The following is a 26,263-nucleotide window of genomic DNA, read 5'->3' on the forward strand; positions in this document are numbered from 1 at the left end:
CATATAATTTGGACTTCACATACACCTGCATTTAACGTCATTCCATTTCAAACGAATCACCTGAAAAATACCCTACCCTTCAAAATGATCATTAAAATAAAATGTCATTAAAATTTTTTTTATAATGTTATAACAAAAAGTTATAAAGTTTCCACACAAATATTAAGCAGAATAAATGTTTTCAACATTGATAATAAGAAAAAAAATGTTTTTGAGCACCAAATCAGCATATTAGAATGATTTCTGAAGGATCATGTGAGAGGTAATGGATGCTGAAAATTAAGCTTTGCCATCAGAGAAATAAATCACATTTTAAAATATATTGTTATTTTAAAATTGTAATATTTTCACAATACTACTGTTTTTACTGTATTTGATCAAATAAATGTAGCCTTGGTGAGCATAAGAGACTTCTTTCATACTAACTTTACCTTAAATTACCGAACTCAAACTTTTGAACTGTAGTGTGTAAATAATAAACAAAGCCCTCCACTGAAAGTGGTTTGCATGAAACAGTTTGGACCCTGTTTCACCTGACCCTGCCCAATTGTGATTAGATTAACCCAAAATCGCCACCCGAAATGAAAAGAGGAAGGACACAGGGTGACACCCAGATGGCTGATGGGGCTCTGGTGTGTGTGAAATTAGATATTTCTGAATGAATGAGTGATTGAAAGAGAAAATGAGAGGAAGGGGTGTGAATGTGGGAGTTGTCTAGGGGTGAGGTCGGGTTTGAGGCCTGCTATGAGTATGAGTGAATAAGATAGAGAGAAGCGGTTTCCTGCTTCTGACTCTATGAGGAAGAGGGTGTGTGTGGATAAACGGGGAGGCCGTTCTGTGCCTGTGTGTAAACAGAGACATGCAGGAGACGGGCCACTTGAAGAGCAATTCATTTGGAGATATGGCAGTGCTCAAAATGGTAGCTGTAGGAAAGGAAGTCCCACTGTACACTGCCTTATTAGCCTAATTTCAGCTAAAGAAGCTTAATTTAAGAAATAACATTTCTTATTAGTGATTGAACTGTTACTACACACGAAGCAGTTTTGGAGATTTTAGGCTGTCCCCATTCAAGCACACATGATCATGTACTTGCAGGTCTATTGCTTAGATAGAAAATAGCTGCCCGGGAGCAATGCCAAGATCCCCGTTGAGTAGCCTGACTTGCATTAAATGGACTTTGTAGTAAAATGATGCAGTACCTTTGATGGTACCTTTTTCTCCAGGACGCTATCAGACAGCTTGCTGTTAGATGGGCAGGGTGCAGGACTGGACTTCCTCCCGTGACTGTCGTCATCCACCACCTTCTGCGAGAAAACACACAAACATGCTTTATGAGCACAAGAGTGTTAACACTTAGCTGCAAGCGTTCAGACATGTAATGCATCTGATATCACAGAGCTTGTGCACACATCACCACATTCAATCTGTCCATCACCTCCTCTGCTCAACGTGTTCAACAAACACGCTGCAAGGCTTGCACATATGTGTGTGCGCGAGTCACAAACCATGAATCCAGGGCAAGCTCCATGCTGATGGTTATCAGACTCAGACAGAGCTTAATATAGCTGACACAGAAGGATAGAGACCTTACATTCATCCGACATAACAACCGTCAACTTCTTAAGACTGTGTGTGATTCATGTGCATTTCTAATGTTTACAATCCATAACATCCTCTATTTGGCCAGAAAAGCGCGACGCACATCCTCGTCCCTCCATCACATAGACACTAACAGTAGTGACTGGGTGAGTGCCAGAGGAGGAAGAAACATGTTTTATCTGGAGTAAATTACAACTTCCTACAGACTACGGGATCTCCTGTTTCCTGTAGCCTTAAGGATGAATGGCAATGTCGTCGCACAACATAAAGCAGCTGTACGGTGGTGGGGTGACATGGCAACCCCACACATTTGCGCTAAATGAAAGAAAATGTGCGTGTAGGAGATAGTGCTGTTTTTCTTGAGGGAAGAGGAGGACTGCAGCACGAGGGAGGGGTGGGTGGCTGCCGAGAGGGGCAGGAACAATGAGCACACTGCAGTGGTGAGCCTGTCTAACCTTGACAAGCACACACACTATGTCTGTCGACCCATCTTTCCACACTTCACGGCCCAGCCAACACTCCCTCCTCAGCCGTGACACATGCAATCACACAGTCTCCAATCTATCTCCTTTATGTTTACAGTCTGCGACGTGAGTTCTTGTCCCTCGAGAGCCAAGTATGCAATTCTAATGTTTAAAACTGGTTCAATATGCTATGTTTGGAACACACTGCGCAGTACACACTGTATAAAAGAAGTATACACACCGTTTTTTGGAGTGAATTTATTATTGCAACATAACAGAAATTATATACAGTATATGAAATAGAATGCACAATACGTTTTTAAACATTCGCATGCCACAAGGATACGAGGAATAATCATGTTTTATTCATCAACTGGAGTCCATAACCATATTTATCTCAGGAAACAAATATGGATATTTTTGCATTTCTAATCCATTAAGCAAATTGTGCAAAAAATGTCTTGGCAGTCCAATCAAATGAGTCATGCAAAAGATGTTAAGATAATACTTCTAATTCATTTATCATACTAGAAATAGAAGGTCAAATCAAGAGCATTGCATTGTGGGATACCGTTAGACAGCACATTTCACATAAGGTCATGTGGGGATGCTATTCATATTGAAAATTATCATATTATGCAGAGTATATACACATATATACACACTTTCTATCCTACAGAAACAGCAAAAGTAGTATGCTATTTTGAACAGACACCACATGCACCGTTTCATATTAGAGCTTCCAATCCACTGTACCACGGTAGAAGCAGTGCAGCCTTGACGCAAGACCTTAGAGCAAAACAAACAAAAACAAGAGGATTTATCTAGCTGGCCTGCAGAACATGGTGTGAGTAGTGATTGTCATAGTTGTGCGAAAGCTGTGGGCGCTGTTTACTGAGAGAATTATTGCACTGTTCTCCTCAAGGGCATGAGTAAATTATACTTGAACAGGTGTCTCACGCTCTCAAACACACAAACACGAGATACACAATATAAATCTACCATATAAGCAACTGTGACGTGCTATATAAACAAAGTGGTAAGAAAGTGCCTGCTGAGAAAGCCGTTGTAAACTACACGCTTTATAAACGACAGTTTTCTTGAATGGCTATTTCTCAAATCCTATGGATCAGGTTGTTATGAGTTTCTCTCTGTGCTCTCTTCCAGCGACGCAACACCTCAGCCGTCTCTAATCTCTTTTTAATTAGTGTGTTAAAGCACCACACACACATTCGTCTCTGTTACACTATGTACTTGTGCACGGTTGACAAATGTAACTACCACAAATCCCTCACGACACGACATGCGTTCAGAACAATAACACAAAACACCCAGAGGACGCAAAGCCTGTTTGTCACAAACATATGTGACATTCAAAACTCTGCGAAAGTGTGTTTGAGAGAGGAAGGCGGCCCACATCGGTAACGGTGGGAGTTAGCATTCCTGCAGCTCACTCATTTGAAACGTTCCCCCACTGCTCCGAACTCATCAGTGTATGCATGTTCGCACACACACACACACACCCCTCACTCTTCAACACCAGAGTCCATGCTGTTCCCTCTTCGCCCTGGATTTCTCGCTAAAACAACATACTAGATTGAACCGAGAATGCTTTAAACCCCCGTCAAATTCACGTGCGCTCCCTCGAAACAGGCACAATGAGGTCACTGACACACAAACACAAATTTCACTTTGGCTCTGACAATGAATGCTGTAACATGTGCACGCCTGACCGCATCCCTCTATTACTAACTATGGAGATCCCCTGGCAAAAACAGCTACGAATGAACAACTGTACACACAGAGGTTGACAGGAAAGAGTCGTAAACACGCGCAAGATCTTTGCAGTTCCCGCACGAGCACATTTTATGAGTTACGCCGTTAGTGGGGAATTACGAGCCATACGGGCTGATGATGAATCTTATCTAGGCCAGCCTCACACCGTCATACAACGCAATGACCTTTGAGAGAGCACATGTGTGTACCGCAGGAATGCCATTTATAACGCATTATCTGTCTATTTTGATGTGTGTATAAAAGCATTTCGTTAGTGAAACTGTGTGTGTGTGGACTTGTGAGTAGATTTTTCATTGTAAGTACCTCACACACACACACAGTTTAGAACAATTCGTGTGAAAGGCGGCACACGAGGGTGATTGTGTGTCCATCTGTTGCAAGTCTGGCAGAGGGTACATATAAAGCGAAATGCAGTGCAAACGTGCAGTTTTCAGTCACAAACATACAGAGGGCTGCTGGGGCCCCTCACTGTACCCCCTACACAGGTCTCCTATTCACACATCATTAGCACTGCAGGAAAAAAACGAAAGAGGACACGTGTACGCCGGGTATATGGCGGAAAAATGTAGGGTGATTTAGAAAAAGTATGCAAATTATTTAAAACCTGAAAACAAATGATAGACTAGCATGTTGTTTATTACATACTATATAAGGGTTTTGAATAGTAGTATGCCATGTTGTTGTCCCAAGACTTTTGGGAGATAGATCACCCAAAAAATAAAATTCTGCTGAGAAGAAAGGTTTTGAACAACATGAAGGTAAATAAACAATGGAATAATTTTCATCCATGATCCTTTAATCCATCTGTCAGCTTTTTGTTTAGCATTTGTAATTCAAGTGTTTGTAATAATGTCACATCAAATAATGAGTCACAAAAATCACTGAGCTTATTACTTCCGTTTCATTCATCAGATTAGAAAAGTGTTGTGCACTGCATTGTGGGACTCAGCTCAGTGCGCTCTGTGGTATACTGATGAGGCATCTTTTCCATGTGGGCTGGACTGTGGACAAAAGTAGGCCAACTTGATGCGGGCTAAGGAGATAAAACAGAAGAAGAGAGGGAACCAAAGAGAGATCTAAAATGGTGACAATTTCTGTTTTTCTTTACCAATGAATGTAAAACATTACATTTTATCTTTGCTAGGATCAAGCTATTTGTAGGTCCTCAGTGAAAAAAAACAAAAAAAAACTGAAAACGATGCAACAAAATCACAGTAAGAACATATTTAATGTTTAATATGCACACTACAATTCAAATGTTTTTGGGTCAGTAAGTTTTTTAATTAAAAAAAATAATAATACTAATAAATTATTGAATATATTCGAAAAGGGTGCATTAAACTGATCAAAATAGACAGTAAAGTAATTTGAAATGTTATGAAAGAATTCAATCCAATTAGATTTCTATTTTAAGCATTTTTTTAAACTTTCTATTCAAAGAATCATTAAAAAGTATCATGATTTCCACAAAAATATTAAGCAGCTATTTTAATAGGAATAATAATAATAAGAAATAATTCTTTAACGCAAAATCAACATATTAGATGTATCATGTGACACTGAAGACTGCAGTAATGGCTGCTGAAAATTCACCTTTTTATTACAGAAATAAATAGCTTTTTTTAAATATATTCAAATACAAAACTGTTAACAACAGTCTTTTAAACTGTAAAAATGTTTCAAAATACTAAAATTTCTACTGTATTTTTGCTCAAACAAATGCAGCCTTGGTAAGCATAAGTGACCTCTTTTAAAAACATTTAAAAAGAAATTGAACCAACTCAACTTTTGAACAACGGTATGGTAGTACAGAAATAAGATTTCACTATAGATGTGATAAAACTAAAATTCAAGCATCAACAAAACACATGAATATTAGAGTATGTTGGACACTACACTAAATTATCATTCCATGGATATTTTTCATAAAACACAAAACGAATTTAAATGTAAATTAATTCATATGTAAATTGTCCTAGTGAAATGAATGTAATAACTTATGCAAGAATGCAAGAATACAATTTACACAAATTATTTTCCCACTTGTTTTCTTGAATAAGATCCCATGCGTGTACAGAATAGACAGAGCCGGTCCCAAACCTGTGAATAAATCCAGCAACATTTTGGCTTCTTTCAGCAGTGAACAAGTTTTCACCTAAATCATTCAGGAGTGAATTCGGTAGTGAAAGCTGACCTGGAAGTGCTCATGGCCAGACTGGTTTTGCATACACATAAGTAAACATGCATTCCTCTCATTACCTTTGACGCCAATATACACACTGGAGTGCTAAAGTCCACGTCCTACAAAAACACACTAAAACAACCCAAACATTCATAATCAAACTAAAACACTTGCACAAATAACCCGAGCAAACAACACACCTTTAAATATCAATACACGCACACAGGCACAGGGATCAAACACAGGCTCAGACATGCTCATTCCTGAGAGGATTTGGCTGGCAGCCTGGGGCAAATTTTTTAAGGGAAGAGGGAGGGAGACAAACATTCCGTCTAGACACGGTCATCAATAGTGCACAGTCTGCCTGTCTGTCCCGACAGCCGTCTACACACATCCACAGATTAATCTACAACATAGGACCTGATAAGAGCGACACACACACACACACACACACAGACCGGCCAAGTTATCCGCTCGCAAACTCGCGCAGACTAAACTAACATACTGTGCTGGTGATCATGGATTGGCTTGGAAGACAGAGCCGTAAACACACAGAGGAATGGTCTCACCCCTCTCCTGCTCTCAGATTTCACACAGTCGAACAGAGCTCTGCCTGTTCCCTTCCCTACACATGGCCAGCTTTAAACAGGCCTATGAATGGGAGATCTGTATGCACGCATGTTAGAACTGAGTACTCTCAAGTGTGCGCCGGTAAAAAGCAGTAACCGCATAAGCCTCCCATGGCGCGGCTGCGCGAGTCTAACACACACACACACGTACTCACGCATGCTCAAAGACACTGGCATACGCAGTCTCGATGGAGATGAGTCTCTGAGGTGTGTGTTCTCTGGGATGTGGCACCCTACGGCTCATTTCAGAGGCTTCTGTCAGGGCTCAACCAGACTCTGACGTTGGAAACGCCCTACGATGCTCTCAGTAGAACGTGTGGGGGGCAGAATGTGACCTTCCTCTCTCGGCAGGACACTGTGGTCTGTGGTCACAGCTGTGGTCAAAGGGGCAAAAACACAAGAGGACAAAACACAAACATCTGGATTTTTTGTGTGGCAGCTGTGAATCTCTGTGCTCTTTTACAAAGGGGGTCACGGCCAACCTTGGTTCCATTTTGACTAGCTAAGGGAGTTTTTGACTTGATCTGCAGTTTTAGTACTGACACCAGTGAAAAATGTAGCTACTTGAGTGCATGACTGATACTAGGGATGGGTCAAGAAGATGGTTGAATAGTCAGTCAATAATTTTTTTTTAAAGAAAAATAATTTAGAAACCTTTCTCAAAAGGGTTTTAGAAGACTGCTTTAAAGTGTTGAACCACTAGCATGCTAAAAACCTTTCAGAGAAGTTCTGTGTCTAAACTGTTGGGTCTAATGAAGCCCATGAATTTATAATATACACTATTATGGTTTTATTTCTTTGTTTATTTTGTAAGAAATTAACCCTTTTATTCAGCAAGGACACATTCAATCAATCAAAATTTGCATTAAAACATTATAAACATTTGTAAGGTAACAAAAGATTTCCAATCCAAATAAATGCTGTTCTTTTGGACTTTCATCAAAGAATCCTGAAAAATATAATGAATGAATGTGAAATTAAATCTTTTTCCAAGCACTAAATCGGCATATTAGAATGACTTCTGAAGGATCATGTGACACTGAAGACAGTAGAGTAATGGATACTGAAATATCAGCCTTGCCATCCCAGAAATAAATTACAGTTTTTACTGTAGTTTTGATCAAATAAATGCAAACTTTGTGCACATAAGGGACTTCTTATGGATCCCAAACATTTAAAAGGTAGTTTAGTCACATATGTTAGCCTTAAGGTAAATCTACAAGTATAGTCCTAAACATTGATAAAATTCACTACAAAAATCCTTATAAGCATACTTTCTCTTCTGGGGAAAAAACAAATATATTAATGACTCATCCTGCACTAAATAGATTTTTGTCCATTCAAATCCTCTCTAGTATGAGAAAGTCCATCCCCCAATTTTACCTGCCTCTCACTATTGGCTATAAGGTAAAAATACAGCTTACTGGCTATTTAAAAAATAAATGTTTCAATAGTCAGCACATGCCAGATTACTGCACTAATCAAGGCAAATTATAGTAAGTAAGCCAAATTACTTGATATCTGTTGGTTGGACAGACTGGTCAACCAGCTGGTTATGGAAAAATCTAATACATTCCTGATATCTGATAGATATTCAAAGCATGCAGTCCTCTCAAACATTACATTGGGTGTGTGAGAAGGAGCCGGTATAGGTGCATGTCTTTAAATTGTGTGTATGGCACAGTAGAATCTACAACATGGCAGTTTGACACACAAAACTGGCAGTGCATTTCACTTCTGCCATCTCCAGCAGCCCCAGAGAGAAAGACAGACAGACAGACAGACACCAGAGACAGAGCCCGGGAGAGAGAGAGCAACTGCCCACCCACATAGAGCTGAGTCTCATACACCGAGTTTGAGCTGCAGACACCACACACACACACACACAATTTCACTCTACACACTCTACACAAGCGGCTCATGCATTTTGCATGGCAGAGCCTGTTAGGGGCCACAGTGACTGGCTTTGCATAGAGAAAAGGAGTTGGAAGAGAGAGAGAGAGAGAGAGAGAGAGAGAGAGCGCAGTGTCCTACCCATCCCTACAAGGAAGGAAGCTCAGCACACATCCACCCCGTTACCAGCGTGCATAAATGCTCACATACTATCAATCAATCAATCGATCAATCATTAAATCAGTCAATCTCATATACAGCAGAAGATAAAGGACAGGAAAACAGGACAACGTCACACACAGGGTGTCATGCGCACATCTCAGTCAAAATAAACAAACATACGCCCTTGCACACAATATAGCGCATCTGACAACCCTAAACACTCTTTGCAATGCAAAATATTTCCATCATACACTACCTTATAGATCAACCTCAAGGTTAACATGCATGCACTAAAAGCCACAAAACTACACTGTAGCCTGTCTTTCATGGTCTACAAGGCTCTTTTTAAATCAAAAACACAGCAAAAAAGTAATTAACAAAAGTAAATTTATTATCATCAGTGTTGAAAAGAGTCATACAGTTGAATTTTCTTCAGGATTTAAAAGAAGAGCATTTATTTAAAATAGAAAATGGTCACTTTTGGTCAGTTTAATGCATCCTTGCTGAATAAAAGCATTAATTTCTTTATTATTATTATTATTTTGAACAGTAATGCATACTTTAAAGTTGTAATAATACTTTCTATTCAAGCAGCCAAATACTGATGCAAATGCTTAGCCAAACCGTTGCGAACATGCGGTTCTAATGTACAACTTGATGTGGGTTCTTCCATTACAAACCTCAGTACTCAAGGGAATGATAGAGTTGCCTTTAAACGTCTGTGCCATTAAAGGAATATTCTGGGTTCAATACGGGTTCAGTTTAAGTTCGGCTGATAGAACTTGACACAAAATGGATACCATCACAAATAAACTATTTCAATTTTTTCCCTCCTTTCCTTTAAAAAATTGCAAAGACTTTGCTTACAGTGAGGCACTTAGAGTCAAAGCAGATGGACAAAATTGTAAACTATAAAATACTAAGTACAGTCACAAGACGTAAATAATATACACGCAAACATGATTTTAGTGTGATAAATCGCTTACAGCCATGATAATGCAACACCTAAAACCCTAGAATAACTGTAAAATAATTTAAACACCTTTACAGCTGAAATAATATAGAAGTTTTAACAGCAATGAATGCAAATGCTCATATAATTTTTTATGAGCATTTGCATTCATTGCTCTGTTAAAACTTCTATATTTTAATTATAACCTTCATATTTCTTCTCTTACAGACTCAAAACACTGGTCCAATTAATTTCCATTGTAAGTGCCTGCAGAAAAATTTCTTCAAACTGATGCTTCATGACAGCAGCCTGTAATAGAAAACTTGCAGCAATTACTGTTTTGAATAAAATATTAGATTCCCAAGTCTGCCATCACATTAAAGAGCCGAAACGTGCGGAGACGAGACATAAATAGGAACTGCTGTACAGTATGTCAGACACGCGGGACTTCTTTCTGGGATAGATCAATGGAGAGGATGTCTTGCATTAGAGATCAATAATTACTGGACAGATGGACAGTCATTCAAATCAATGACATGTCATACACATTTCTTTTGTTTTGCCTGGGCCAGAAAGTTAAATGTGTTCAGACTCTAATGTGTGCTGCTCTCTAGAGAGACATGAACGTGCAGGCTGGTGCTGTTGTTCAGGTTGAGGAGTCCCCCAGCTTGATGCAACCTTGGAACAGACTGTCCTCATAGAGCCAGGAGAGCAGAGCAAGTCTACGTTTAGAGCCTCCACAGGGAGAGAAGGGAAGAGACGAGAGGGGAGGGGAATGTACAACAGCCAGCCTCTCACTCACGTTTTCTGATGCTTTGGGATATATAGGCTCAAGTGGGAGGAGAAAGAATGACAGATTTACAGAACAGGTAATGCATGCCGTATGTAGCGTACAGGTTACGCATTAATCACAAGTCGGTGGCATTGTGCGCGCGTCTTCGACGCCGTCTGCACAACGACACATCTTCCTTTGGGATGAGCTTGGCGTTAGGAAACAACAGCACTGCAGTAATAGGAGGAAAATATGCAGTCTAATGAGATTGTGGTGAACTGGGGGTCGAAAACAGCAGTATCACATGAAAAAGTGCCTCACAAGCACAAATGAGAGTAACTGCAGGAAGCATCTTCATGACCCATTTTTGGCAACGGCCTTGATGAAGCCAGACAACCGATCAAAAGGGTGTCCGACCACAGTGTGAGCACATAATCGCAGTACTCTCAATGTTTTGCAATGGGACATTATGATGAATCACTAGCCAGCACAGTCTTATCTGGAGCAGAGGGACACTGACTCCGCTCTTGTCCCTGTTAGGACATGAGAACGAACTCCTACTTTGTCCCCGTTAGGGGAAGATGAACACTGCTGATTTTGCAAAGCGCGGGGGAAGTATATCACCAGATAAAGTTATAGTAGATCTATAGCAGTCAGTGAGGAAGCAGAAAAAGAGAGGGGGGAAATATTAGATTACACATTATATCTATATATGTCTTTGGCGGTCAGCCGGAATGAAATGGAACAAATCATTTAAATCAATAGTCTTTTTGAAGATTGTGCAGATGTCAAGAGATGTTAAAAGTCTGCCCTATGTATACTACAAGACTATGGACCAATATTAAAAAAAATTATAAAAGGGAAAGCTCTACATAAGCTGGAACTCCATGCACCACATAAATAGCACTCAGATTGTCACACAAAGTGAACGGGGGTCAATAAAGGTGACTCTGAGGAATGGTGCATTATATTAATGGTGCAAAGAAATGAATTGCAAGTATAATCAACATTTTTATTGCTTCATCTAGTATCTTGCATATTTTTCTGAGCTTGTACCAATGTTGTAGCCATAAAAAAACTGCTTAAAGTGCTAATATGACAAAAAATACCATTACATCAACAGCAGGCATGCTCTTGTCTTTTAAACGCATGAGATTTCTTTAACTAAAAAGTGACGCCAATGCTCTCCATGGCAGTTGAACCACCTGGTTGAATAGTTGAGCATGTCTTGACGAATTTGGGTTATCTGCAGTCTGCGCCGTGCTGGGGCTGTTCTGGCTGCTGGCTCATCTCCAGGGACTTGGCGAAAGACCGGTACAACAATATTCCCAGCTTGAGCACAAAGAGCAGGGCCCCCAATCTGCCCACAGCGTCCGAATGTTGAGCCAACAGGGAGGAGTATGTTGTCTTAACGGCCAACAGGAACTCTGGGCTTTATATAAATAGGACAGATTGCCAAATCACAGAGTGTGTGCTTTTTTGGTGGGCTTTGGGGTTAGTTAGTGATTTGTTTGTGCATGAGGACAAACAGTTGGAAATAAGTGAATGGAGCTTGGAGTGTGAGACCGCCTGAGCACATGGACTGCCACGAATCTCGATGAAAGTGAATGCTTCACCATGAATAGAGCAGAAGGAAAAAGCAAAAGTTGCTGAAGCCGGCTACCGCCAGCATGTCCTGAGCTGAACCATACATCCTGATATCTTTCTCCTCTTTTTTTCATATATCACACTATTATTAGTACCTTTATCTAACCATCTCTCATCATGTCTACGGTCAATGGATGTGCAGACCTGTCTATTTTTTTGTTTATCCATTCAAGTAAATGTGCATTTGTCAGCAACTCTGTTCATATTCATCAGTGAACACATTTGTATGCATTAGCATTTTTTTTTTTACATTTATTTGTGTTTGCATGTGTGCCAGAAGACTACTTTTTTTTTTTACACTACTAGCCTGACAATGCATCCTGACCAGACTTGACATAATAAAATGACATTTTGAAAAAAAAGTTCTGATTATCAGTGATTTTTATCATTTAGCGTTTTTATTGGTGACAAAAAAAAACTAGCACTGGTTAGGACATTGTGTAAATCAATCTCACTCTTCTTCAGCCTGTCTCTCTCTCTTCTACACACAGTTACTGTCTGACTGAATTCATCCACTCCAGCTAGATCAATAGTTCTCCTCATTCGCTCTCTCTCCCCCATAAACACACACTCTCTGCCCTCCGTTCCCTTTACGTAAACAGAGACTGATTAGGTCATTCGGTTGCTTATTTTGAGCTGCTGAGTTGCATCCACTGGAGTCTCTGATATTTACACTGGAGCAAACCCTGAGCTCAACACCCTCGATCAAACAGACAAAACCCTGAGCCTCCACCACCTCTGACCTTTCAGTACCCTTCTATCTCTCACCAAACACAGGCGGCATGAAGATAAAGTTCCCAAGATACAATGTCGTGCTCTGCAGAAGGCTGAAAATGCCATGTTTGGAGAGATCGGACAGAAAATATAAAGCAGAACAACTCTTCGCAATATCGATCTAAAGGTGCTGTCACATTTACCACTGAAATTTACCAGGTAAAATTTCAATAGTAATCCCTGCAATCGGGAGTTTCGCATGTGGGTGGAAAAGTTTCCTACTTCCATTTAACTTGTGTTCAAGTTGGTCAAAAGAAATTCACCACACTGACCAGAACAGAAAGCTGCATTGTTTAAAAGCTCTTCTGTGTGAGCAGCGCTTAATGCATCGCTACACTATTGATGATAGGACCTTTTTTGCCTGCAAAATTTTGCTAATGTGACCCCACCTTAGTGCTGCGGAACAGAGACTAAGCTGGAGAGAATGAGAATATATAAGCAGCAAATGGTGAAGAAATAACATGAGTAAACCCATAAACAAGTTGAGTGCTTTACATTTTAGACACAATACAGCCATTTTGTTAATGTTTCCTCCAAAAGTAACCAAGCAATGCAAGCTTACAGCTTGAGTGAATCACAAAGTGAAGCATTCTAACACCGTGTCCTACACAAAATGCTGTGACATGCTATAAAATGTATCTTTCCATGTTAATCAGCATTTTTGTCCTAACTAGCCACGACGGCATTGTGACACACAAAATTTCTATTTTAGAAATGGTTTCTATTTCTGCGACGTCACGACTGGAACAACAACATACAAACTATATGACAGTAGATAAACTCAGGTGATTATGTGCTTTATTCAAAGTTAAATGTGTTTAATGAGTTTAAATATCATTTTTATATGACCTTCTAGTCATACTGAAAGCAATAATAGATAGTTTACCTTAGATCTTGAATATAAATTGAAACAAAGATATATGTTAAAACTGTGAAGTTAATAAAGATGTCCATAAAGATGGTATCAGTCACTTAATAATGTTAAAAAGGTTTAATATTTATGAATTATATCATGAACTTATCCACTGCATTGCGACTTGAGTGCAGTGCCCTTCCAGAGAGAGCCCACCCACACAAAAAATAAAGGGCTTTCCTGAAAACACCACATATCCAATCAAATTAGAAGACCGGAACTAACTGTAGTATGATAAATGATAGACACGTGACTAAATGGAAACAGCAATCAAAAAAAAGGACCGTGGCTTGAAAGAGGAAGCAAAACCAAAGGAAAGAGAGAGAGAGAGAGAGAGAGAGAGAGGGAGAGAAAAGTCTGAAAAGGTACGTCACAGATGAGGTTTGTGGTCGAGGTACAGGACGAGAGAACAAAACACAGTCAGAAAGAAAAATGACAGTTTTCCTCTCGTAGACTGAAAGAGGAAGGAAAGAAATACAGAAAGTGGAAATAAAAGAGTGAGATAGGGGAGAATTGGTCTCCGTGCCTGTGGTGCACTGATTTCACAATTACAAAAGGGAAGATAGAGAGACACAAACAGAGAGAGAGGAAAAGAGAAAGGCAGCTGTCTGGTGTCTGCACCACAGCCGCTGTCTCAGTCTCTGTGGGAGATCGACAGGACTCCATCTGTCTGCCAGATACGTCTGCATACCAAGCCTCAAACCATTACGTTTGCCTGTCTTTCACTGTCATACAATCATATAAACAAACAAACAAACACACACACACACTAGTTATCTGCTAGACCCAAGTGGTATGATTAGAAAAGTGTAATGAAACGGGAAATGATGAGGAGAAACAGATCGGGTAATGTCACAAGCCTAAATGACTCAAACTTGCGTCAACAAAATGAGCAGCATGGCTCATTGTACTGTTGATGCATGTATGCTAACCATTAGGCCACAACATTTTAATTTTAGAAGGAAAATCTGATAAATCTAAACTTGGGTGTGGAGTCTAAAAATCTTTGTGTCCTGACAGTCTCTGGTCAAGCTGTCCCAATCTAGCCATGAGCTTTAACAACTTGCTCTATAGACACACTAACCGGATACAGTAGCTAGGCAACAGACATAAATACAGACATACATAAATTCAAACGCCATCCAAGAAAGTTCTTTAGAATTCTCTCTAGAACACCTGGAATGGCAGCTGTGTGCCAAATTTTTTTTTCTAATTGTTCATTTGTAAATTTATGTTAAATTTTACTTTTTTTAAAAAAATTTAAATTTAATTTTTTTTTTGTATTTTGTATATTAATTATTTATTTTGCCACACAAAAATGTACAATTTCATTAAGACTTTTGTTAATGCTTTGGAAAACGTTAAAGGGGTCATGATAGTTTGATTGACAGTAGTGTTTCAGCATAGACTGGACTGGTGTCTTACCTTAGACCTGCCCTACGTGAGATGTCATTAGTCCACCATTGTTTCGACGCTGGAGCAAATGTAGACAATAAGAATGTCTCCTAAGCAACTGAGGTGTTCTGTTGTTGAATGTAATAATGAACATAGCAGTCGCCGTTTACTCCCGACATCTGAGCCGCTGAAAATGCAGTGGATTAAGTTTGTTTCTGAAGGAAATCGCCCCCCAATCTACATAAATGCGTCTATGAGAGTGGCTCAAAAGAGATGGGCGTGGTCAGCAGTGCTCATTAACATTTAAAGGAAAATTACACAAAACAGCTTGCTCTGAAAAGAGCTATTTTTGACAGGGTAAAAAGGGGGTTGTTTACACTACCATTGAGAAATTTTAACCAAACTATGTTACAGACTTTTCATTAAGACCCTAAAGAAACATCAACTTGTGAAAAATGGGCATCCAATGACCCCTTTAAGAAAAAATAAATTAATAAAATAGGTTATTATCTCTATAGTATAGATTACAGGCATGTTTCAACAGTGGCTAGAATACTCTGTCTAGGCAGACAGTTCACAAGGTTTTGAAACACAGCCAGTGTCCTTGATGAAGGGGAAGAGGGCTGGTTCTGAAAAAGCCGAAGTGCCGTGTGCAGAAGTCTGGCGGTGAGGGTCTGATCGTCAGCAACATCCACATGGCCACCTGTGGAAACTTTGAGTCACTTGTTCTGGCACTCCAGCATCACAGATGTTTAGAGTGAACATTTCACCCAGTAAACTGATGAGCCTGTCTGCCCTACTTCCCGTACAGACACACAAGCACGTAACAGCGATTTCTTGATATGGAAGCCAGCAGATGAGTGCGCATGTGTTGCTGTTCTTTATCGACACAACCCGTGTAAGCTCAGCGTCTGAGTAATGACCTTTCAAGCATGCACATATGTCTGGAACTGTTTACAGTTCCTTCAAAAGCCGTTTAACACAAAACTGTAAGCACCTGTTTCCTTGACACCGCTTCACTCCTAATCAGTGTTGTTACTGCTAACTGAAACTACATCTATATTTGTTAGAAATCATTTACAGTAATTCAAAGGAAGCTGAAATAAAATAAAAATATTAGATGAAGTTAAAATTAGTAAGATCACCAAAAATATTATTTCAGTTTTAGCTTTGATAATTTTAATCATTTTAATTTAATAATTTTAAGAAATTTAACTTAAATTTATTTTTGATTTCAGTTTTAGTTAAGTTAAAATTATTAAATTAAAATGATCAAACTAAAACTGAAATAATAGAAATATTAAAAAACTAAAGCACAATACAAAACTGCTAAAATGTAAACTAAAATTTAAATGTGAAAACTAATAAATATAAAAATAAACACTGATTCAAAATGTTAATAAATATTATAATAGAACATAAATATATTTGAACTTCCTATATGTTTAACACCTTCAAATTTTGCTTAATACAATATAAATTAACAAAACAGGACTGTCACATTTATCATAATTTAATGGTGATACAAAAACTGTTTTAGACCATTTAAAACTACATTACACCTGGAAAACTGCTTACAGCTTGAAATGAAATGATAAAATTAATTGAAAATTAAAAGGGCAGCCAAGAAAAATCACAAAAGAAACAGAGAAGGATCCGGCAAAGCATCAGGGTAGGTGCAAGACGCTGCCAGACAGGGATGTGTCAGGAGCTCGACAGTTAACGTGTAAAGAGAAGGTGTCACTGACTCACTCGTATTTCTGGGAGTTTGATATCTCACCCTCAGCCGAGCGCAGCAGAGACGATCCCTGAGGGCGTTTAGCGTGTGCGTGTGAATCAATTTCATTAGTGTGCGTTAAGCATAAGTGAGCTAAGTGTTACAGTGTTACTGGCTGATTGTGTGTCAGGGTTAGGTCAGTCTGTGCAGCAGATGTGACTGTAACTGTTTGACTGACAGACTCAAGGTCTGGGGGGAGGGAGGCGGAAGGAGGAATGTGGTTTGGGTGCTAGACGAGACACCAGACGGTATTTCCGGCACACTTGCATAAGCACACAGGAGAGACCGGGGCTTTTCTTCCTCACTTAGACAGAACACATTAATTCGCTCGCATCAGCTCTAAACTAAAAATAATTGTGTTTACTGGAACGTTACCACACTGTTAAACCATTAACTGCTGCCACTTGCATTTGAAAAAAAATCTCTAACAACAGCACCAACAGGGAGTCAATCTTTGTCTAACATGAGCATGAACAACAAAAAAAGCTCTGGCCTGGTCAAGGGGGACATGAGACATGGCTGGTCAATGGGAGTGAAACAATCCAGACCTTTTTTTCCCCCCACTAGGATGACCTTTCTATAGTTTCTAGTGCACTAGTTCAGTTTGTGGAGTTTTGTTTCAAAGGTCACGTCATGAAAGTGGAAGAATCTCCAGTGTTCTGACTTTATGCAATCATGCAATGCGGGCTTTTCCCAATTCAATGATTGCATTACAAATTTCCCTATTAAAAAGGGCAACTTCTACAGATGACACAAATAAAACCTTATTTTTAACTTGGATTTAAGCTATTTTCTGTGAATTTGCAATGCTTCTGATATATTAGCTGCTATATGTAAATAACTAGAATAACAAAGTGCAGTGAACGGAAGAATTATTTGGCTAGAAACCAGTGTGTGTATAATTATGATAATAAATTAAAATAATATGATATCAAATACAAGTTTCCAGTATCAAGCATTACATTACACTGGTTTATTACCGCTAAAAAATAACTGAAAGCAGCGAACACTGAAAGCCTGGAACATTCAAGAACATTCATAAATCATAACATTCATAAAAAAAATTACTAAAACTAACAAAAAACATGACATTATTAAACATGACAATGCCACTAGACAGCAAAAATACTTGACTTTGCTGTGACATTTAAAGATGTTTAAATGATACCAGTTAGCACATTAATTTAACAGAAATAAAAAATTAATAAAAAATTAAATTAACTTGAAAATCCAAAAATCAGAAAAACCTCACAATGATCAAATGCAAAACAAACTTAATTAAAACGAAATCAAATATAAAATAAATAAATAAGAAAAATTAAATGTTAATTTTTGGATTTTAGATTTTAAATCGTATGTTTGTTATATTTGATTTTACATTTTTGCTACATTTTGCATTATTATTATCACCTTAATCAGTTTATTTTATTTTTATAATAACACATTCAAGGTAAAAATCCACACTCTTCTGTATATTATATCAAATTTAAGGATGTGCTATGCCCATGCACCCCCAAAAGATGACCCTCTTCTGACCTTGGAGGATAATGTACTTCCCCTTCAGCCAGACCAACTGGAATTCCCTCCCTCCCACCATACGTCCCCACCTGCCTCGTGCCACCTCATAAAATTGGGTCAACACTAGTTTATCAAAACAACTGCAGCCTGGCCCAGACAATAGCAAACAGTCTCCTCTGCAGACTATCACACATTACCATCTGCTCACACACGTGCAAATCCACTTGCAAAACTTGACCTTAGCGAACTAGAAAACATGGAAGGAAAAGACACTTACTTTGTCCAGAGGCCTCTTTAGCTGGTAGTGAAACTTCTCCTTCATCTCGTCCAGCAGCTGTTTGAGTTGTGGCTCCTCCGGCGTGCCCTCATGCTTGCGGCCCAGCTGTAAGTAGCAGGGCCACTTGGCTGAATCGAAACCCCAGTGGCAGGTCCTCTTGTCAGGGGACTTGTGTGAGTGCATTACAAAGTTCTGTGGGGAAAACAGCAGCTGGCATTCCATGCACTGAATACAAGGAGCGTCCGGCTGGATGTAGAATTGGGGCACGAACAGGCCTTGGCACTTGCCCAGACACTGGTGCTCGACCTGGAAACTGGCTTCGCTCTCCTTCAGCAGGCCTTGGCCTGACAGTTTGCTGTTGGGGTCTGCCGAGAGGACGGCCCCCGGGCGGAGCAGGGCATTGCAGAGGCGTTGGGCATCAGTCAGGGTGATCAGGCCACAGGAAGGTGCATTGAAAGGCAGGATGCCCAGCACCTTGAGAATGTGCAGCTGCTCAGCATCGCATCGGGAACAGTAAACGTAAAGTTCGTCACAGACAGCGTTGATCTGCTGCAGAGAGAAATCTCGCAGCACCGAATTGAGTACCTGCGGCAGACAAAGACGCTTCTCGCCACCTACAACAAAGCAGGAGATGGACTCTCCTTCGAGCAGAGAATGGGTGAGCTCTGTGGAGCTGTCACAGGGAACCAAGAGCGGACCGCCTCCAAGGACTGGGGGAGACGGAAGGGGAGCCATGCCAGCAGGAGAGGCGCACTCCTGCACAGATTTTGCTGAGAAGGCAGCAGGACCTCCCAGGGAGCTCTGGCTGCTCAGCGTGAACTGTGCCAGAGTGTGCTTGAGGCCGGCGCTGAGATCTAAAGCCTTGGAAGCCCCGATGACGTGGAATTCTCTTTCCTCAATGTCCATTTCTGAGCTGCCATGTTCCTCGCGCTCCTTCTTGACCTTCAGGGGCTTGGGGACGCTCTCCAGACTGCGACGTTTCAGGTGCATCTCCGCCATTACCCGCTTTTTAATGGGTGCATCCTCCAGTCGCTCCCTGTACAGCCGCTTCATGTTGCCTTTGAATGACGTCACGTCTTTGAAAGGGGTTTTCAGACTCGTCTGAGGGCTGGCCATGTCCGTACACAGATGATTGGTCTTTCTTGGGCGGAAAATATTTAGCTGTTCTTCAAACACTACACTTCTGAGTTGGTCCTTCTTTCCTCACTGTGTTAAAGGTTGAAAATCCTTTTACGTCCAGCTACATGCATGATGGTGACAGAATTAATGATCTAATGAGCTTCCTGTGAAGGAAACAAAAAGAATAAAGTTTAAATTGTTAAAAACAGATAGCCCTAAACGGCTTAGACAAAAAAAATGGAAAAACAACGAATCAGAGTGCGAAGCCACACAAATGCGCATGAAAAGAATATGCTGTCAGGGCAATAAAAAGCATCCAGAACAGTTTTTGTGTTGGGCACAGTGCTAAACTAGAACACAGAAACATTTTCACATCATGAGGATAATCTAATTCGAGACTAATCGATCTAAGGACAGTTTCTCGGTGGTTTAGGAAGCTGTTTTTCTCTACTGACAAGATGCCGAATCCGTCAAGGCGTTAAATTAGTCAATGCACTAATAACGTCGGTTTAACACCAAGATAACCAACAGCAACCGTAACTAACAGCGAACAGCCATTTAGTCCTGTCCAACCACAGCGGGCTTGAGATAACATGTAACAACTGTACATAACCACCACATCTATGAAAAGATCAAATCACACGAACCATCTGTAATACAGGAAAAGCTGACTGAATAATTTGATCGCAAAAGCCTGACACTGACGGAAACGGAATTTCCGAGCATGAATATGAAGGCAAAATGAGAGATCACAGCCCCAAAATCAGCGCATGCCAGTGAGGTTTCGGCTAAAACCAGAACGAAACGCGTTTAATTCGTTATTCACAACATGCGCCTCTGTTCCACGAACGCTAAACGATGCACACATTCATACTCGTCAAATTTAACACGGTACCAAAACGCAAGTTCCTCGAAATAAAACGACATTTTCGCCCTGGTTACGCTTAACCAAATTTGTGTGACAGCTCGGATAGACTGACCCTGACTGCAGACGTCGTTTCGTTTCCTCGTAAAATAATTTTCTGACAAAATGCTGTCTATTTTAAACCTGAGCGACAGTGTCGATCTTTTTACCCCGCAAGGGCACCGCGGCTCTGTCCCCGCCTCTATCCGTCTCTCCCCTCTCATTCTCAGGGCACAGCTGCGCTGAGCGCCCGCGGTGTGACATTCCCCATCCCCGCGACGAGGAGACCCTCAACATAACTACAGAAAACCGGCCACATATATTAAATCCCAAATATGTCAAAACTATAGCAAAAGCTTGGATTTTAAACCCATTCCTGAGACTTTACACGGCAGTGAATCATTTGCCAAGCAATTTAACGTTAGACTGACTTGACACCTGACCCACCAAAAATATTAAATAGCTATCGCCACAAATGCGTTTCTGTCTTTTTTATTTAAAATATTACAAATACTACACATAATGTTGATCAGGCTGAGGATTTAATCAAAGACCAGTTCATCTGAGCACGACGATACGTCTCTTAAATATAAACGTTAAGCAATATACGTTCCTTTTAAATGGCACATCAAAACACATATCCCACTGATTCACACGCTACATTTAACCAACTTACCATGGCTTAATAACAGCACCTAAACCGGTTTTACATCTAAAGCTGGCTCGCTCCTACAGACAGCTTTAGCAGTGCGGCTAGAACATTTAAACCCTTTAGCACGCGCTAACCGAGCTAACGCTACAAATCCAGTTCCGAGCTCTTAGAACATCACATAACCATCAAAAACGATTTAAAAACACCCAGAGAATCTGCTGAACCGTTTAGTAAATGAACAGAGTGTATAAGTGAGCTTGCTGTCGCTTTTTTAAAGGGACTTGCCTCAGGATGATCGCTCCTGGTCCGCTGTCTCTCTCTGTCTGACCGTCAACAACACGCGCACAGACTGAAAGCCTTCAGACAGCGCGAGCGTCACGGCGGATGTCGCGCTCGCGGGAGGGCGTGTCTGTCTGTCTGTCTGCCGCCCTCCCCCAATGTCTTGCGAAGTTCAGACTTGCAAGACTTCAGGTATAATTTAATGCATGTAGAGGAATCTGTTTTCATACGGGATCTGGTAGGTAGTTTGTGTTATATGTGACGAATTGATGGAAGGTTTGTTTAAACGACGTTTCAAAATAGACAACATTTACATTTACGTTAGTCATTAAGCAGACTCTTTTATTCAAAGCGACTTACAAATGAGGACAAAAGAAGCAATCAAAACCAACAAAAGAGCAATAATATGCAAGTGCTATGACAAGTCTTGGTTAGCCTAACTATATATGAGCAATAAAAGCCTGATGTACCAAATATGATATACTCAAAGAGAAAACACATATGCAGACTTTTTTTCATATTTTGTCTTAAGGCTCAATAAACTGTTCAATTTGAAAAAGAAATATTTTTATGTCTATTAATTCCATATGTCATGCTTAACCTTAATCTTGATTGTAGCTGTCCTGTCTCTGCTCTTGCTCAACTTCCAGTGTCTTCATTCATTTTGGCCTATCATGGGGGAATCGTATGCTAATATTGAATCACTTTGTGGTGACAGAAAGGAGTGAATGGAAATTAAAATGTCATTGCAGCCATTTCCCCAGAATACTATGATTGAGCATGATTTATGATGAATAGTGAAGGGCTGCATGAGCAGATGTCTGTAAATGTTTCACAAATAACGAATCATCTGAAATGTTTCCTTTGAATGAAATCTTAAACATCACATTTTTTTGTAGATGCTTGAGCAATGACTTAACATAAAAACCTCATTTCTGTATATTAAAATGTTGTTTTAATATTTTAAATTAGCTTTTTTTATATTTTCAGTCTTCATTTTATTTTTTGTAACTTTGTTGTGTTTTTGTCATTTTTATTTGCATTTTTATTAGTTTACTTAGTTTTTTTTCTGTTTAATTTCTTATTTATATCCTTATTAATTTTATTGCTTCAGCCTAAATAATTCATTTGCTGAGGCAACATTTATAATTATTTTTAGTGTAAGTTTTTCATCTAATATTTATTTAATTTTAATTCATCTTCATTTCAATTAACAAAAATGTTTTTGTTGATTTTTTTTAGTTTAGATTTAAAATGAAAATATATGTCAACAGATTTTTCATCTTGCGCTGTAGAAGTAGAAGCTTAAAAAAGAACATTATCTGATTTGATGTCTGAACTGACCTAATTATAAACCACCCAGACATGTTTATGGACATTAGTTTGAGTTACTGTTATGCTAGTACAAATGTTGTGGAGGCTTTTGCCAAGGACATTAAGTAATAGAACATTCTCTGTGGATAAGTAATGGCCTGGAGCCAGTACAGCAGTTTGCTTGGTTCACGGGGCTTCCACCATCCAATGGGCTTCTTTTTTTTCAATGAAGCCATGATGGGGTGCTGGGATCACCTTTGGTTCAGTATCCATCTCTGTGTGAGCCATTTGTTAGGTGTCATTTAAATGTTAAATGGGAGAGGCAGAGCTATGAGGGCCTGAATTCAACAGCCCATTCACAAACACCAACTGCATTAACACTTTTAAAGGCTTCTCCACCACACTGACCCAGGTCATGTTCAGGCAAGACGGGTTTGGTAAAATTTGAATAGTTTTGATGTGCTTAGAGGTGTTGTGTTTTTGTTTAGACTGAATACTCACACAAAAGAGCAAGAAGTTAAATTGACACCTGCCTTAGAAAATCTAACTTTTTTATTATTATTATTATTATTATTATTATTTTTTGCATTTGCCAGAATAACACCAAAAGTCTGATGTGAACCATGCAGGCTTTTGTATTTTAGTAGTATTTTAGCATAACAGGAATATTATTACATTAATTTGGGTAATTACCATGGAATTTAAGCAGTGACAACAAGACTCTGCAACTATACCTCATCAAAAACTATTTTAAGCCTTTTTTTAATAATAATTTACTATGCAGTTTTAATAAATTAATTGTGACACAGTAGAGATACTTTAATTGATGTGTATTGATGTTAATTAATTTTCAGTAAAGTAAATAACATTTTATTTAATAAACATACATAAAACATATACATTTATAATACTAATTACTGTGTTACACACACACAAAGAAAAACAAGTAAATAGAACAGAAAAAAATACATATAAAACTAATATACATATATATATAAATACTTTAGATAAAAATTCATTTTTTTTATATATATTAATATAAATAATAATAATACTATTTTTAACACCAAAACATGAAAAACACTTTTAAAAAGCACATATTTTTAAAACGTAGATGTTACACACACACACATATGTATAATAAACATACTATTCCTATAATATATATATATATATATATATATATATATATATATATATAATATATATATATATATATATATATATATATATATATATATATATATATATATATATATATAGGTTTGGTCTAAAATCTTTAAAAAAAAAAAAAAGAAAAAAAAAAAAAAAGGAAAACTTGTCAATAATGCACTTTTATCCCTGCTAACTGTGATCTGAACATGACTGACATCATTTGCTAGTTGGGTATAAACTCATTTTTTATGAGATCAATGTCACCAGTCTGTGTGAGGTTTGATGCACCAATGATCAAGGCCCATTTCAGCTGCGTTTTCACCATTCGCTGCAGATAGCAAGGTCAGCAGATGTATTATGAAATCAGGTGCGCCCACACACACACAGTGTGCTGTGCCTGAACTCCACACAGTGCATTGATTTTTTTTCCAGAGGGTAATAACATCATCCCGGTATTGTGAGGAGTAATTTAAACTTAATATTGGTAATTACTCTCCAATAGTTGATAGTTCATTTAAAGCTTGACATAATGCTGTTTGCGTGCAGGAGAATGAAGGATAAAGAATGCCAGGAAAATGGATTAAGCGCTGATGGGCCACACAGTTAGTCAGGCGGCTGTCTTCATTACAGACTATGGGACTAAGCCCTAAGCACCCCCCTGAGGACGTAGCTTCAGAGGAAATCTATATAGAAATGCATCATCAGACAGCAAGACAAACAAATGCTTATCACCCTGCACTACTGTTACAAGGCAGACTTGTGCTATACCTGCTCTGAAAAGGCGTTTCGGTTGATGTTTAAACAGACGATCTAAAGGGAACACACCTGGCTCTCCTTCTCTAAAGAACGATTCAGAATGGCAGATGTATTTTGTGTAAATACACTGTAAAAATGATTTTGCAAAGTTGTAAATACCTGAATAAGTCTTTTATCTCACAGTTAAAATTCACATTCACTGTGTTACTTATTCAGCTACTTACTTTTTTTCATTTAGTGTTTGTTCTAAACTACTGAAATAAAAAGTAATAAAAACTTTACAGACATTTAAAAAAAATCATAATAATTATGAAAACAAAATGACTGAAACTTTAACATTTTAAAGAAAACTGAAACCATTTATAAGAACTATTTTTCAATAATTTTATAAATTTTGTTTTATAAATAATTTTAATATTAATAAAAACTATAATTTTATCTCAGTGATCCTAAAATAAATGTTTACTTGCAGTTTCTTTGTGTTTTTTTTTTTTTTTTTTTTTGTGAAATTTACTAGCAATTTTTAGAATGGCCACTTTTTTTAGCATACAAAGAATTTTAAGGAGTTGCTGCTTCTAACAAAAATGGAATTACACATACAATATGCAATACAAAAGCTTAAATGATGTAATAAAAAAAAAAAAAAAAAAAAAAACGGAACCTCTATCTGTTCTCCACCACTAATCAAACAAGGTCACACATCTCTTCTTTAGAGGGCAAACCCTGCTCTGTCTTCCACAGGGAATTGTGTGCCCTGCTCTCTTGAGAAAGAGGACACAGAGACAATGTCACGGAGCACAGTCTGGTGCAGAAAAACATTCACATTCATCTTTCCTCACCGATTTACAATAATGGCCAAAGTCATACAAGGTTTCAGCAGCACTGTCAAAGCCAGACACGTGAGGCAAGGTCCTCAACCATCTGGCCAACAAGGTGCAGCTCCACACACAGGCATGTTATACATATGTTTATTTAAATCACAGGAAGTGGATTTAAATTTTTTAAACTCTGAAGTCAGATTATGTATGCATGGAGGCCACCGGTTCACATCACTGTGTTACACTTTTAACATATCAGATAAAAAAAGATTATTATTTGATGCAGAGGTTGAAGCACAAAGAAATTTACAGCAATGGTGTAATTGATGTAGGAACTTCATTTGTTTAGTCTACAAATGCGTATTTTGTCACTTGCAAGATTGGTACTGACATTAAATATGAAACAAGATATACTGTATACATAACGAACTAGCTCGAGATGACAAATGTTCACTTTCTTAATCATTGTGATACTGCGGTTACAAAAAAAATAACTCGGTTTTATTGAACAGATA

At 38.7% G+C, this 26,263-nt stretch overlaps 1 protein-coding gene across 2 annotated transcripts in view; it reads right to left on the minus strand.

The window, feature by feature from the left end:
* The window catches only part of LOC109069563 (ski-like protein), a 31,359-nt gene extending 9,498 nt beyond the window's left edge, over window positions 1-21,861 (minus strand). Inside the window, exons 1-3 of one of the 2 annotated variants that reach the window (XM_019086198.2) lie at window positions 21,712-21,861; window positions 18,752-20,034; window positions 1,212-1,304 (exon numbers count right to left, since the gene is read on the minus strand). In XM_019086198.2, the coding sequence (XP_018941743.1) occupies window positions 1,212-1,304; window positions 18,752-19,867 (1,209 nt within the window). In that variant the 5' untranslated portion in view covers window positions 19,868-20,034; window positions 21,712-21,861. Of the gene's footprint in view, window positions 1-1,199; window positions 1,305-18,751; window positions 20,035-21,711 lie in introns of both variants that reach the window. The other variant, XM_019086197.2, reaches the window with a different exon arrangement.
* Window positions 21,862-26,263: the final 4,402 nt, after the last annotated feature.

This window comes from Cyprinus carpio, chromosome B2 (genome assembly GCF_018340385.1).
Source record: "Cyprinus carpio isolate SPL01 chromosome B2, ASM1834038v1, whole genome shotgun sequence".
NCBI classification, from domain to species: domain Eukaryota; kingdom Metazoa; phylum Chordata; class Actinopteri; order Cypriniformes; family Cyprinidae; genus Cyprinus; species Cyprinus carpio.